General features: G+C 40.2%; 1 protein-coding gene across 1 annotated transcript in view; it reads left to right on the forward strand.

Annotated features, from left to right (window-relative positions):
- Positions 1-12,434, forward strand: part of LOC147733541 (uncharacterized) — a 42,138-nt gene extending 29,704 nt beyond the window's left edge. Inside the window, exon 4 of the mRNA XM_086958980.1 lies at positions 11,549-12,434. Coding sequence (XP_086815106.1) covers positions 11,549-11,810 — 262 coding nt within the window. The 3' untranslated portion in view covers positions 11,811-12,434. The remainder of the gene's footprint in view (positions 1-11,548) is intronic.
- The last annotated feature ends 3,584 nt before the right edge of the window (positions 12,435-16,018 follow it).

A 16,018-nucleotide genomic window follows, 5' to 3' on the forward strand; every position in this document is an offset into this window, starting at 1 on the left:
GTTAAAGTAATGTTATAGTTAGGTAAATATGTCAGTGACAACATTAATGTTTTGAGCTAAAAAAAACCACAGAAATTCACCAGTTATAGTTAGCAGAGCTAACTGTAACTTGTGCCCCGCTGTTAAAAATTAAGGTCTCTTGTTGGCAATGGTTTGCACCTTTGTCCAAGTAGGCACCCTTCTTCCTAGTCAGGGTAAGGGGGATACAGTTCAAAAGTAACTCCTGCTTAACCCCTTGGTAACTTGACACAAGCAGACAGGCTTATATTGGAGGCAGTGTGTGTAAAGCATTTGTGCATACATACAGTAACACAGTGAAAACACTACAAATGGACACCACACCAGTTATAATAAGTAATCTTTATCTAAACCAAACAAGACCAAAACAACAAAAATCCAAAATACAGTAATAAAAATATGACATTCAAAACATAGAAGCAGTTCTGTCCACAGCAAACATTAGATGCAACAATTTCAATACAAAGTTCCTTGGATGCACCAAAATCCTAAACAAAAACAGGGAAGGTGATGTGTCGGTCTCTTCGTGCAGGGAAGGTGATGAGTTGGTCCCTTACTCCAGGGGAGATGATGTGTTGGTTCCCTACTGACATGCAGGGGAAGTGATATGTCGGTTCCTTGCTGAAGGGGAGGTGATGCGTCGGTTTCTTACTGTGCGGGGAGGTGATGCATCGTTTCTTACTGCGGCCACAGTGTTGATGTTGACTTGGTGCCACAGTGCGATGCGTGAGGATCGGGGATGCGTCGGTTCTCGATGCGGTGGCAGCAACGGTGCTGTGTTGATTTCTTCAGCCGCAGCCCCACGATGCGTTGATTCTTACAGCCACACAGCAGGGCATGTCTCGGAATCGGTGCCATGATCGCGGCCTTCGTAGATCAGTGCACTTGATGGGGCGTGCTGCGCTTTATGGGTTTCTTCAACAATGCATCGGAAACAGGTATGGATGCGTCGCCTCGTTGCGATACTCTTCCAGCTCCCAACAGCAGGAACAACATCCAGAGTCCCGGAATAGCAACAGGCACCTCCTGGCAGGTCAGAACTCTCAGGAAGGGAGTTCAGAGTTCAGGGGAGCTGGAGGTGAAGTCTTTGTTTCCCTGAGAGTTCAAATCAGGAGGCAAGCTCTACTTCAAGACCATTTAGATCTTCCTCAAGCAGTCCTTGTCCTTGTCCTTTCTATGGCAGAAACAGCCACTGCAGGCCAACCCCAGACAGCACACAACAAAGGGGCAGTAATTTTCGATTTCTCCAGCTCTTCTCCTTGGCACAGGTTCCTCTTGAATTCCAGAAAATGATCTTTGAAGTCTTTCCTGTCCCTGAGACTTTCAACATCAGGGAGGCAAGCCCTACTTCAAGCCGCTAGAGGAAACTCTAACAGTTGGATGATGAAAGCATTGTCCAGTTATTTCCCTGCCCAAGACAGAAACAACCACTGCAGGTCAACCCCAACAGCACACAGCACAGGGCCAGTACTCCTCCTCCAGCTTTCCTGGTTCTTCTTCCTGGCACATTCCTTAGTTCAGCACTAAACTAATATTCTGGGGTCTGGGTCCCACTTTTTATAGCACAAATTCCTTTGTTCTCTGGTGGAAGATACATTCTTTGCCCAGCCAAAACCAGTTCTGTCCTCTCTGGTGCAGACGCCGGCAGGAGGTAGAGACAGCATTGTCCAAGGCAGAACAGGCCCATTCAGGTGTGAAAAAAATCTCCTCTACCTAATCTGAATGCAGCCCAGGTCTATTCAGCCCAGCACTGACTCTATCGGGAAAGTCAGAACACACATCAAACCCCCCACCTTCAGTGGCTGTCTGAGAGAATGCATATCCCCAGCCCGTCACTCCAAAACCAGAAAATCAATACACAAACCAGCAGAGGCACAGAGGATGGCTAAGCAAGAAAATATCCACTTTCTTAAAGTGGTATTTTCAAACACACAATATAAATATCATCCTCACTAAAAGATGTATTTCTATATTCTGAAATCAGGCATAATAAACTCCTTCTTTCTATCTTGTCCCAGTGCGAAGTTATATTTATAAGATTTTATAAATAAACTCCCATTCTATCCTCTAAGACAGATAGCCTTTCAATAGTAAAAACAAAATTGGCAGTATTTCACAATCAGGACATGAATCACACATCAGGGCATGTCCCATCTTTCAAAAACACTGTGCCCTGCCCACAGGGGTACCTTGGGCCTACCTTAGGGGTGACTCACATGTTAAAATAGAGAAGGTTAGGGCTTGGCAAATGGGTGCATTTGCCAGTTCGACATGGCAGCACCAAACTGCACACAGCCATTGCCGTGGCAGGTCTGAGTTACATTTACAGGCTGCTCTTGTGAGTGGCACAATCAGTACAGCAGGCCCACTAGCAGCATTCGACTTACAGGCCCTGGGCATCCACAGTGCACTGTAAGTGATAAAACAATTGGTAGTGGTGTTCCCTGAAAGGGAGTATCCGCACATCTAAGTATATATGAATATAGGAGAACTTGCTAATCAGGGCACAGAAATATCAAAATTGCTGTAATTACAGCAGGAGTGCTAGAGAGACCACTGTCACTCACTACCAAGAGTGACTAGAGCAAATCAATATGACCTGCTGGCACAGAAGATTGAAAGGGTCAGTACAGCACTATCCAAATTACAATGTTTAGAATAACTTATAGGTCACAAGATTGTTTCAACAATACAATTGTAATATGCACGTAATACATCAATACATTATTTCAAGACAAGATGGCCAAATCGAAATCTTTATGCATGTGATTTTCTTTTATTCATGTATTCAAATTCAGGTGTCAAAAGCAGCCAACATGTGTTTTGTCAGTACAAAGTTCGTACCCAGACTTCCTCAAGACTAAGGCGGTCAAAAGTATCTTAAATTAATCAGACCGCTTGAAGTTGTGGAATTGATAACCACAAAGAATTTGTCGGTCGCTGCAGGAAGTGGATATGGTAACAAATAGGCGATATCTACGCCTGAAAGGCCCCAGTATAAGATAAGACACAGGGAGAAGGTTCCTAAGGTCCGTGTGGATTGGCTAATTTAAGGAGACCCTCTTGCGTCCTCAGAGAGTGTCTCCGGTATGGGGTACAGGTCGGAAATAGGATTCCACTTTTCTGTTTATAATAGTAAATTGAAGTGTCCCCTCCTACATCCACAATTAGTGTCCAAAATCTTAGCTAGTCTAAAGAGTGATAAAACCGATCATGGTCCTGATCCCAAATGATGAGAAAAGGAGAACAAAATATAAGGGGCGCGACCTACTAATTGTAGAAATGTGAATGTGGTTAGATCAAGAACACCGACATTCGTAATCCTGAGCGACAGCGTCCTCCACGCCTAATAATGCGACTGAAGAGTCGCGTTATCAGGCGTGGGGGACTCTGTGGAGTGCTTCTCTAATAGGTTACCGCATGTTTGCATCAATAGACGGCGTCCCAGCCGCCGAGAACGCACCACCACAGGATAGCAAGGGGGCCACAAGGACTGGATATACCTACCTCAATGTGGAGCAGACTTGCAGGATTTAGGACCGGTTCACCTGCTGGGATTCATTCCGAGCCTGCATTGGGCAATAACAGTTATTGTAGTGTGCCTAATTATCGATGGAATTGAGGGCACTACAACTCCCAGAACTGCTTAAACGCCATCTCATTCGAGCAGACCAATTTGGGGCATGTCATAACTGCAACAAATAATGGGAGTGAATGTCCACCACAGCACGTACCTTCGCCATAGCCTTTGATATAGAGACTACTTTGAAACGCGTCAGGCATCACGAAAGGCTGTTTTATTCTTGCCAGTATGTTGAACTGTGTTCGTACTTAACATAAAGGCTGGTAACCTTCATCTTTGTTGACTGCTTCTCTAATGGGTTACCGCTTGTGTGTGAGTGTGTGTATATATATATATATATATATATATATATATATATATATATATATATATATATATATATATATATATATATATATATATATATATATATATATATATATATATATATATATAATTAATCAATCCACAATCCTGAAGAGCAAGGGAACGCACAGAAATCAGGTACAGACCACAGAAGTTAGGTGCAAGATGAGTGCTTTTATTCCAAAATGGGCAGCAACATGTATATATATATATATATATCCTTCCGCAGTTTTGCTCCGTCCGTTCTCCCAGGCCCGTTCGGTAGTTGGTACGCTAAAGCTGTCAGTACACACTGGAAATAGGGATTCTGTGTAGAACCAAGATGATCAAGACTATTTTGCAATCAAAACATGTTACTGGAATAAAACAACTGCCTGAAGGATTATCCCCTGATAGAAAAAAAGATATATATATATATATATATTCAATGAAAAAAACATAGGTTTCAGGCCTTATATAGTTAGGAATTAGCATTTAAAAAACCTTTGAAATTCACTCAATAAACTATAAGTTTTAGGGGTGTTATAGTAAGCTGGACATTTCACTCATACAAAACCATTGAAATTGCTCCTATATAGTTAGTTGGACTAACTATATTTCGCGCACCCGCAATCCACTGCTGATGATGTCACATATTACATCAATCATGACATTGTCAGTGACATCACTGATGACATCTCAAATGACATCACTGATGACATCATCCAGTGAATGTGGTTTGATTCGTTATTTAAATATACATTATATATAGCAATTTGCATTGAAGAATGAGTGGATATATAAAAATAAAATGTAATTGACTGTTTACTTTAACAATGTATAGTGTCTCACTAAATATAGTGGATAGTGACTAAACTGTGTGAATATGTGTATCACTTTGTCAGTTGTTGTGTAAACTGGTTCTCCAGTTGGTTACTAGCTATGTGAAAATCTATATTACTTATTAATTAGTTAACTGAGTATTTGTATTGGAGAGTGAATGTGTGTGTGGTTCGGTGGGGGGGGGGTGTGAGTGCCCAAAGATGTGTGAATAGTTGATTCAGTAGATATATGAAGTTAAAACTACATGTTATAATAGTTGTTTGGGTGAGTGAATATCTTCTTTGAAGTGGTGATGAGCAAATATATTTCTCTTTGGTGCATGTCCAACAAAGTAGAAAAATAAAAGGCAGTGTATTTGTCAGTTTATATGTCAGTTTTTGTATAAAAATAAGTATTCATAAGATTCAACGATTCTGTAAGTGACTATATGGATGACTGTATACTTGTAATAATGATTTTATAATACAGTAAGTATGACTTACTATGTAAATGAATAGATGAATTGGTGTTTGTATAAGTGTGTAGCTAAGTAAGTATGTTAGTATGATCCATTGTTTGCATAAGTGAGTAGGGGAAGTTAATATTTTAATAGGTTGTGTGCTGGTGTGTAATGACAATATAGGTGTATAAGTATTTTTCATAGTGTTCTATTTTTCATTGACAGCATGTATGATTGAATCTACAGGTAAGTGATTAGATGTGTTTATACATCTAGGAATCACTGAGTGGGTTTTTAGATACTTGTATTGCTGTGTCAATGGATTCAAATATGATGCTCTGTATTTTACAAAGAGTGATGAAAGATTTTACTAGTGTATGAAAAGGTGTATATGATTGTCACGTGGATGATGTCATCAGTGATGTCATTTGAGATGTCATCAGTGATGTCACTGACCATGTCATGAATGATGTAATATGTGACATCATCAGCAGTGGATTGCGGGTGCGCGAAATATAGTTAGTCCAACTAACTATATAGGAGCAATTTCATTGGTTTTGTATGAGTGAAATGTCCAGCTAACTATAACACCCCTAAAACTTATAGTTTATTGATTGAATTTCAAAGTTTTTTTAAATGCTAATTCCTAACTATATAAGGCCTGAAACCTATGGTTTTTTTCAGTGAATTTCAAAGGTTTTTTAAATGCTAATTCCTAACTATATAAGGCCTGAAACCTATGGTTTTTTCATTGAATTCGCAAGGTTTTTTAAATACTAATTCTATTAGCAGATAACGTTTATATATATTCTAACATTTTTTTAATGCTAATTCCTAACTATATAAGGCCTGAAACCTATGGTTTTTTCAGTGAATTTCAAAGGTTTTTTAAATGCTAATTTCTAACTATATAAGGCCTGAAACCTAGGGTTTTTTCAGTGAATTTCAAAAGTTTTTTAAATGCTAATTTCTAACTATATAAGGCCTGAAACCTTAGGTTTTTACATTGAATTCGCAAGGTTTTTTAAATGCTAATTCTATTAGCGGATAACGTTTTTATATATTCAAACTTTTTTTAATGCTAATTCCTAACTATATAAGGCCTGAAACCTATGATTTTTTCATTGAATTTGCAAGGTTTTTTAAATGCTAATTCTATTAGCGGATAACGTTTTTATACATTCAAACGTTTTTTTAATGCTAATTCCTAACTTTATAAGGCCTGAAACCTAAGGTTTTTTCAGTGAATTTCAAAGGTTTTTTAAATGCTAATTTCTAACTATATAAGGCCATAAACATATAGTTTTTTCAGTGAATTTGCAAGGTTTTTTAAATGCTAATTCTATTAGCGGATAACGTTTAAATATATTATTATCCTATTGGGACTACCTGAACAGCCCTAGGGGGTCAGGGTGTTTCTACCCTGCCCCCTTTTTGTGTTCTACATGTTTATTTTTCTGCTTTCTTGTGCCTCAGTCTACTGAGACCCAAGATGGATGCCAACACTTCCTGGTTAAAAGTGTTGACAGCCAATGAGTATACAGCTTTATCGGGAAGGCATGCTGATTGGCTGTCACTGTCTGTCAACACTAGCACAAGATGGATGCCAACACTTCCTGGTTAGAAGTGTTGACAGCCAATGACCAAGAAGCTTTCTCGGGAAGGCATGCTTATTGGCTGCCACTGTCTGTCAACACTCCAAACCAGGAAGTGTTGGCAGCCATCTTGTGCCTTGTTAGAACCAAGGCACAAGAAAGCAGTGAAACAAAGGTGTGAAACTGGCAAAGGGGCTAGAGTAGAAGCACCCTGACCCCCTAGGCCTCTCAGGGGGTCCCACAAGGACACCCATGGCAAAAAAAAAATGTTTGCCTTGGGTGTCCTTGTGGGACCCCCTGAGCAGGCCTAGGGGGTCAGGATGCTTCTACCCTGCCCCCTTTTTGAGTTCTACACATTTGTTTTTCTGCTTTCCTGTACCTCACTCTACCGAGGCACAAGATGGCTGCCCACAATTTCTGTTTTAGAGTGTTGACAGACAGTGGCAGCAAATCAGCATGCAGCTCGTGCACGTAGGGGTACGCGCACGTACGCGTACGGTACATGTACCGGTAAGCTTAGGAGTAAGCTTAGGGTGAGCTCATATAGATATATATGTGTTTTTTAAGTTAATTTTCATAAAAACCACTGGAGCAATTTTCACCAAACATGGCAAAGGCACATCTGCGTACCAGTCCCTACAATTTTGCCAAGTTTGGTGTAATTCCGTTCAGCGGTTCGGGCTGTAGTCTTGACAGACCGTCCTATGGAAATTAACATGGGGAAAAAACGTTTTGGGACCCCCCTTTTTTCTCGGCCCCTGCTTAACAAATCCCCACGAAACTTTCAGGGAAGGAGCGGAGCGCAGCGAGGCAAGTTTAAGGAAAATTACAGGCAGATCCCTCAATCGGCGCCAAAGTTATTCCCAATAGAATGTTCGGAATTTCCTATGGTAGCCAATCCTAACTATATATACCTACTGGCTATCGCCAGTAAGTAATATATATATATATATATATATATATATATATATATATATATATATATATATATATATATATATATATATATATATATATATATATATATATATATATATATATATATATATATATATATATATATATATATATATATGACACACAACTACTTGCTGCAAAGTAATCCAGGGACACAGCGGGGTTCACTTTGGGAGACTTTATTCACAGGTAATTACAGCAGTATGCATTTCGGCACCTATGCCTTCCTCAGATGCTGTTCATTAGTGGTTGTCACCTCCTCCCTCCTTCGAACTTGCTTGGGTACTCCCATTGGTGGGAGATCAACTGACCCTGCAGTAGTCCCGGCAGATGCAGTCTAGTAGACGACTTCTTCTCCCAGCATGCACCAGATAGTGTTGGTAAAACAGCAGGATCAATATTGTTCGCATGAGCGCTGAAAATACCACGCAAAGGGGGTCCGTGTAGCCGCAGGTGACCCGGTAAATACAGTGACACAGACTACTGCGTGTTTGCACAAATATTTATAAATATATATATATATATATATCCTTCTGCAGTTTTGCTCCTCCCATTCTCCCAAGCCCGTTCGGTAGTTGGTGTGCTAAAGCCGGGGGTGCACACCGGACATAGGGATTCTGTGTAGAGCCAAGGTGATTAAGCCTGTTTTGCAGTCGAAACGCGTTACTGGAATAAAACAACTGCCTGAAGGATTATCCCCTGAGTGTGCGCCTTATTTTGTCTCTTTCCAGAAAAAAAAAAATATATATATATATATATATATATATATATATATATATATATATATATATATATATATATATATATATATATATATATATATATATATATATATATATATATGCACACACATATAGAGTCATATAAAAACTTCTATTAGATCGCACAATGCTAGTTCTATGAATGTGACATGGTGTTGACTGATTTAGTTTTGACAGGCTCTGTGAAGTTCAGCCAGGGCAAGTGCATTCTTTGTGCCATCTGCACATTTTTTAGACAAGATCTGTGTGACTTCTCCATGCTCATGCTCCATACTTCCCAAAGCTACATTTCTTTAGAATCCCTAAAACCGTGGGTCTTCACCCAAACTTCTATCATCAAGCCAGCTGCTCCAGTCTCAGACACTCTCTGCCAAGATATGCAAAGTCCTAGTAGGAACACATGGCACAAGCCAATTCGAAAAGTGGGGTATCGTTTGTATTGTTCAATTAGAATTCAGGGTTCTTCAAAGTCGGTCCTGGAGGGCCGGATCCATGGCAGATTTGTAGCAAATCCCCATTTAGATAAATGTACTTATCTTAAACATCTGCCATGGATCTGGCCCTCTAGGACTGACTATGGAGAACCTTGATTTAGAAGAGCCAGTGGGTGTGTGGGTACGTGCCTCTCTTGAAAAGAACAAGGATGAACCATGTGGTACCATGTAAGTGGGATTACTAGTAGAGGGTTCAACCAGTTGCATGTATTTGGGGACCCAGATTTTAGAGGGAATAAATGGATCCAGTCGGCTTGTGCACATGGGATTCCACTTTATCACTATTAACAGATTGTTGTGTTCCACCCTGTCATAAGATGTGATCAGGTGTGCTTTTTTCTGGGAAAATGTTCTTTCTTCTAGCACAGTCTCCTTACCTCTTGTAGGTATGAAACCAATCGATAGTAACAGAACTGTGTATTTTGTTGCATGTGTTCCTTTAGTTATCTTCTAACTTCAATTTGCAAGATTTTGGTGGATATGAGATTGGTCGGTAATTGGCCAGGGCATGTGTATTAGCCATTGGTTTCTTCAAAAGCGAGGTGACTACAGCATGTTTTATGCATCTGGGTATTACCCCTTGTGCTAGGGACGCTTTGAAGAGATATCTGGAGCCAGGGTTTGGCAAGTTCCTTGATGACTGAAGCTGAACAGAGATGCACTGATAATTTACCGGCTACAAATGTATCTGCCCATTTCATCACCTTCTCTAGCTGCACGGGTTTTTAGGCACATTTGTCACTGCTCCCCTAAACCAGGGTAATGTTTGCAAATAAAATAAAGTTAATATGAGGATTTATAACATACAAAAGTTTATATTAAATTGTTAGCATTACCTATTGCAACAGTATTGTGCAAAATGTGCCACTTTATATTCAGCACAGTTCTGTCACCATACAACCAGAGAAAGGTATATCACAGATTACAGGAAAGGTGTGACAGAGCTGTTCTACTAGTATGTGGTGAAATCGCATGTGGAAGTACTGCCATCTACAGCTGGTCATGTTTTGGGAAAATGTTGCACAATCCCTCTGTCTGTCTCTCTCTAGCTCTCTCCCTAAGCCCATTCCTATCTCTCTATCTCTCTCTTCACTGTTTTTACTGGTTCTAGGCTGAATATTCAGCACTTCCATTCTCACATCTCCTGCGTTGTGGTTCTTTCTCTAACGGTTGTTAATGGTCATGATTCGGTTTTAGCACCTGGGGACACGTAAAAATCTTTTTTTTTTTGTGAGGTTGCAAATGGCCTGATTTGCAGAATCAGTCTATTTGTGAATGCAAAAAAAGCACTTTTTAATGTGCAAAAGCCGAATCATGATTCAGTAATTTGTTACCTAATTGCTATTTGGCTATGTGATTCGGTATTTGGAAGGAGAGTGTTTAGGGTGCCCCTTGCAAATACCAATTTGCAGTAGTATGTATTAATGTTTGGCAACTGAATTACAGTCGCAAACTGAACATTTTGTGCAGACACCGCGGAGGAGGTGGTAACCATTCACAAATGGGTACGGGTCCCCATGGAGCACCTTCCCCTTTGCGTATGTTAAAAAAATATATTAATTAAGAGCAGGCAGTAGTCCCACAGACCCTTGCCAACACTTAAGAAACAAAACGTATAAGTTTCATTTGTCTTTTGAAAAGCATCCCGTTTTCCTTTAAGGAAAATGGGCTTTATTTCAAAGAAAAAATGTTTGCTTTATTAAAAAGCAATCAGAGGTCATGGTGGTTTGCTGACGCCAGCAGGTCACCGTCCAGGTAATTGCTGTGATTCCTAATGGCTCTCAAACTGCGACCTACCTCATTAATATTTATGAGGTAGGTCGATTTACACCCAATAGGAATTGCTAATTGAAACTCAACAAGTTTTCTACATTAGGAATAGAGATTTCCTAATGGTGATTCTGAAACAAATGCAATTTAGAAATCACTATCTCAAAAATGTTTTATATCTAACTCCTGGTTCGGTTTGTGGGTGAACATCATTAGAAATTCTACACGGTTTCCTCCCATATCTTATATTTTGTTATTGACGATTTATTCAGTGCAGGGCACAACTAACAGGTGTTCTACTTTGATCACTCCGCCCAGGAAAATTGTGTTTGAAATGGGACACCTGCGTCACTGTAAACATGAGACCTTGCACTGGGTAAACTCTCTCTTGGTACAGCGTATTTCACTCTATCTCATCATTTTGGTCTCCAGTAGAGCCATCAGAAAGTTGCCATTCTCACACACCAGCCTCTCCGGAGCTCCGAGTCCCTCGTTAAGTTCTGAGCAAGGTGCACAAGCAATATACACCACTGCATTCCAAGATTTTGCACTTACAATTGCACATTTATGTTCGAACTAGAGCGTTGCACTCCGAGAGGGAAGCAACAAAGTATGTGTTGAACAAAAGGTTGTTGTTTACGAGCAAAGAAAGAAAACGATGGGTGTGGGAGGATGTCAGCTGCCACCAAGCATAAAATACATCACAAGTCAATAGAACGAGTCCTTTTGTGCATCGTGTATGAGAAAATGTTTTTGTCCTCCAGACTCCAGAGTTTGCAGAAGGAGCTGACGAGTGCCAACCATGAGCGCGAGCTGGCGGAGCAGCAGCATCGAGATGCCCAGAAAGACAAGGAGCGGCTGCTCCAAGAGAACTGGCAGCTCCTGCGAGCTCTCCGGCACCTCCGCCGCTCCACAGAGGAGCACAGGAGGCTCCAGCAGCAGAGGAAGAGCAGGAAGACGACGCCTCTGCACATAACGAGCTGGAAACACGTCCACTTCCCCCGCAGCCCACAGCAACATCTGTAATCGCATGTACCGTCTTGCAGCCATATGGTATTATCTGATATCAGACAGGGCCCACAGAACAGCAAATCAACCTGTAAAGTCCAGATATGGTTCAGTTCTTAAAGTAAGGACAACTACGCAGAGAGATCATCTAATTTCCCAATGACAAGCATTAGATGCATTGAAATAGAAGAAGGGCTTTAGGGCAACATATCAGAATCACAAGCATAAAATAGCTACGATGCTTGTCCACTGTTATCAGGGTGACAGCACTTCTCACAAGTTTGCCAACTTGCCACAAGTTGAACTATGCTCAGAGCTGCTTTCTAGAAAACCCGCATCATACGCCATTGATTGGCCCGTTGGCAGCAATAGTTGGGGCTAATAGCTGTTCATCCGTAGCTTATCAGATCTTTTATCCCTAGAAGGGTTCTTTGCAAGGTTTGAGTACAACATATTTCAGAAAAATACTTTTGTGGCGTGGGTCGGCATTGTGCAGAGCTATGAGCCAGGTGTGAGGGAAGGCCAAAAATCACAAAATAAGCTTTCAAAGAGGGATGAGGAATATTCACTCATTCAATCCTTCCATGCACTCAACTAGTCATCTAGTGGACGGACCAGTCACTCCCTCATTCACTCATCCATTCTACCGTCCATCTATGGAAAATTGGTCGATTTTAATGCATATCCATCACGCTGTTTTTATAAGACAATATGAAATGATGTCACATATATGTATCCTTTTATACATTTTTTACTGATGTGTGTACTGCTAAGATTTTAATTAATCAAGCAATAAACTTACTTACTTACCGTCCATCTATGCACTCAATCATTAATTTATCCATCCATCAATCTAGTGTCACTCACCAGAGCCGGTCTGGCTACCGGACGTTTTGGTGTGCTGCCAAGCTGGGGGCTGATTTAGTTGATAGGGACGTGTGCGTGCTTAAAACCATTCGTTTTGCTTTGTTTATTTAGAAGCACACGCAGGTCCCCATCAACTCAATCAGCCACCATCACAGTGAAATCAGCCCCCAGCTTGGCAGCACACCAAAACGCCCGGTAGCCAGTCCGGCCCTCTTACTCACCCTTTCATCCATGCATCCATTCATATATTTATCCTCGCTTTGAATCATTCTTATATTTACAAACTAACTAGTCTGGACAACCACACTCCCAAAGTGGCCAATCAAAGAAGAAGCACTTTCATTTTACAAAACAACAGACCTTTTGGCTTTGTCAAATCTTGCTTTGATGCTGTTGAATTAAATCCAGCGAGTAAGTATTTCAATTGCTGAAAGGTGATTGGAAGATCTGAATCTGCTTGGGCTTCTGTCAAGTAAAATTATAAAGATATGATAACGAGTTTCGAATATGGGCTGAAAGGGCATCTCGCTGGCAGTCACTTGGATCAAGTTCATCATGTGTCTTCTACACAAGCACTTAATTTATCACGTTTTTACTAATTATTGCTAACCATTATTTTACATTCACATTCCATTATTTATTATGACCACATTTAAAAAAACAATAAACCCATGTTTCAGATAAAAATTATTAGTAATCTAGTTTCCCTCCGGTTAAGTTTGCTTATTGTTCAATTCGTCTCCTGAGTTGCCTAGAGTTATAAGATTCAAACGCAGTAAAATTATTAAAGCATCTAAAATCCTAATAAGTGTCGTTAGTGCATCGATAGGTTTCAGATTTGGAATTTTCATCTGCAAAGCAATGAAAATGTGGTATTCCTCGGGCAATCATATGTAAAGAGCTGCAACTTTGTGGGGCAATTGTGCTTCTCCAATCGAAGAGAAGAATTAAAATATTTGTAAAGACAAACTATTCTTGATTTCTGAAAAGACCAGTTTGCTCAGGCTTCTCATTGCAAACTATTTGCAGCATGGCAGTCAGGCGTGTATATGATGGTGTGAAACATCTTACAGTCAACATTTTTATTAACATTAAAGATCTACATCGGTGACTCAAATATTGGTTTTCGGAGGAATTAAAAACACGACTAACACTTGGTGTTTTTTAAAGCCATCACACTTTTCTGGTCGGGCATTAGCCAAGAACATTTTGACGTTACTAAAATATGTTTTATTATTTTACATATAGGGATTTGCAGCCACCTCTCTTCGTCCATTGGTCTGTTGTGTGATTCACATTTTGCTTCTGCAATTGCAGCGTATAGCATGGGGCAGTGGGTCAGTTTAGTTAAGCCACTGGTTAACTTCACTTTAAGTGACTGCACTTTGCTTTCTCACAAGGTGCACATCGCACACAAGATAGTTCCCTTTTTGACTGTATTTTTGTTTGACTGCACTTTGCTCTCTCATAAGGTGCACATCCGCACACAAGGTAGTTTCCTTTTTGATTGTGTTTTTGTTTTTATTTTATAATTACTTTAGAGTTGTCTTTGTGTTTAGAGTACTATGTGAGAGCATGACGGTTCTGCTGCTCATTCCTTCTTTATCATAACCCATCTCCTCCCAATGCTGTTGTAAATTCCGTTTGGAGCGTTTTGCTATTCTGACTGCTGCTATTTTACAGCATACCAGATCGTGTATATTTGTAACGCTTCATTAAGTTGTGTACATTTTACTTTTTTCTTACTCTCCTCCTTCCTTCCTTCCTTCTTTTCTAATTTCTGTCATTTCTTCTTTACTTCTTTCTTTTTTCTTATTTGTTCTTACGTCTTTCTTTCTCTCTTTCCTTCTTTCATTCATGCCTTCTTTTATTCTTTTTTCTCTTTCCTCTTCTCTCCTTTTTCACTGTCTTTCCCTTTAATTTTTTCTTTCTTTTTTTCCTTCGTTCTTTCTTTTGTCTTTTTATCCTTCTTTCTGCCTCTCTTTCTTCCTTTCTCTGTCTTTCCTACCTTTTCTCATGTGCCTTTTTTCATACTTTTCTTCCTTCAGTCCTTCTTTCCTTTTTTCTTTCTGCCCTTTCTTCTCTCTTTATTTCCTTTTTTTTCCTCCTCTCTTTCCTGATCCCTTTTATTTCTTCTTTCTTTCCTTCTATGTCCTTCTCTCTTTCCTTTCTTTGCTTCTCTTTCTTTCCTTTTCATCTTTGTTTCTCTCTTTTTTCTTTCCTATCTCATTCCTTCCATCTTTCTCACTCTTTCTTTCTCTTCATTCCTGTCTTCTTCTCTGTATTTCTTTCTTTCTTTTTTCTAAAAGAGGAGCAGTTACTGCGAACCTTGCTTCTCGTAAGCAACATCTATAACTACAAAGTGCGTGTTTACGCACCGCGTGCAGGTTTTTAAAACACATAAATAAAAGGCATTGTCATTTACAGTGCCAATAGCTCAAACTCTCGCAAACCCGAGACCTATTGTAATAAAACGAGAATCCGGAATCCATTTGAACATAAACTTTATTTTACACCCACCGGAAAGTTTATCTGTGCCAGCAGCCAACATCAAACTGACACTCAGTCTCTTCGTATTAACATTCTCCCCTGATGTCATTAACCCCTCCCATGCTCATGACAAGCTGAGCTCGTCATGGCCCGTGGAACGCTCAGGTGCGGGGAGAATTCCCCTGCTGTGCTGAGCGTTCCACGGGAGCCGGTGAACCTGTAACGAGCTCAGCTCGTCATGAGCACAGGAGCGCCATGCCTCATGACGAGCTCAGCTAGTCATGAGCATGCGGGCGCTGTGCGCGCCCCCTCCCCCCCAGCACAGCGGGGAATTACCCCCGCAGCGAAGGGGTTAACATTCTTTAAAGCGAACACAGAAGTTAAAGGGCAATTTACAACACATCTCCCTTTTATAATAATTTTAAAATATGAAAAGAAAAAAGGATACAATAGTGATAAGAGAATAAGGGATGGCGAAAGGGAGAAAAGACACATTCACAAACAATTACTGAAGATAATAATCTTGTAAGTACAATGGTGATCTCCTAGCTCTGGTGCTGCGAGCAAGGAGATGAGAACCAACCCTGTTGTCAATACGCTGAGTGAAATCATTTTGAGACTGATTGGTCTGAGATTGAAATTTACCATTCCCATCCTGCCTTGCACATTTTGTCAAACGGGACATGCTCCAAACATGCCCACCAGCAAGCATAACAACATTTATCATCACTTTAATGATGCGCCTTGGGCCAAAATATTTGGTTTCACCTTTTGGTGACCAGACTGCTTTTTTTACAAATACAAAATCACCCACTTTCTATTGAGATTTCAGTGCCCCCATTTTGGTATAAAATCTGAAGTTATAGTTG

Source organism: Lissotriton vulgaris, chromosome 2_1, assembly GCF_964263255.1.
Source record: "Lissotriton vulgaris chromosome 2_1, aLisVul1.2, whole genome shotgun sequence".
NCBI classification, from domain to species: Eukaryota; Metazoa; Chordata; class Amphibia; order Caudata; family Salamandridae; genus Lissotriton; species Lissotriton vulgaris.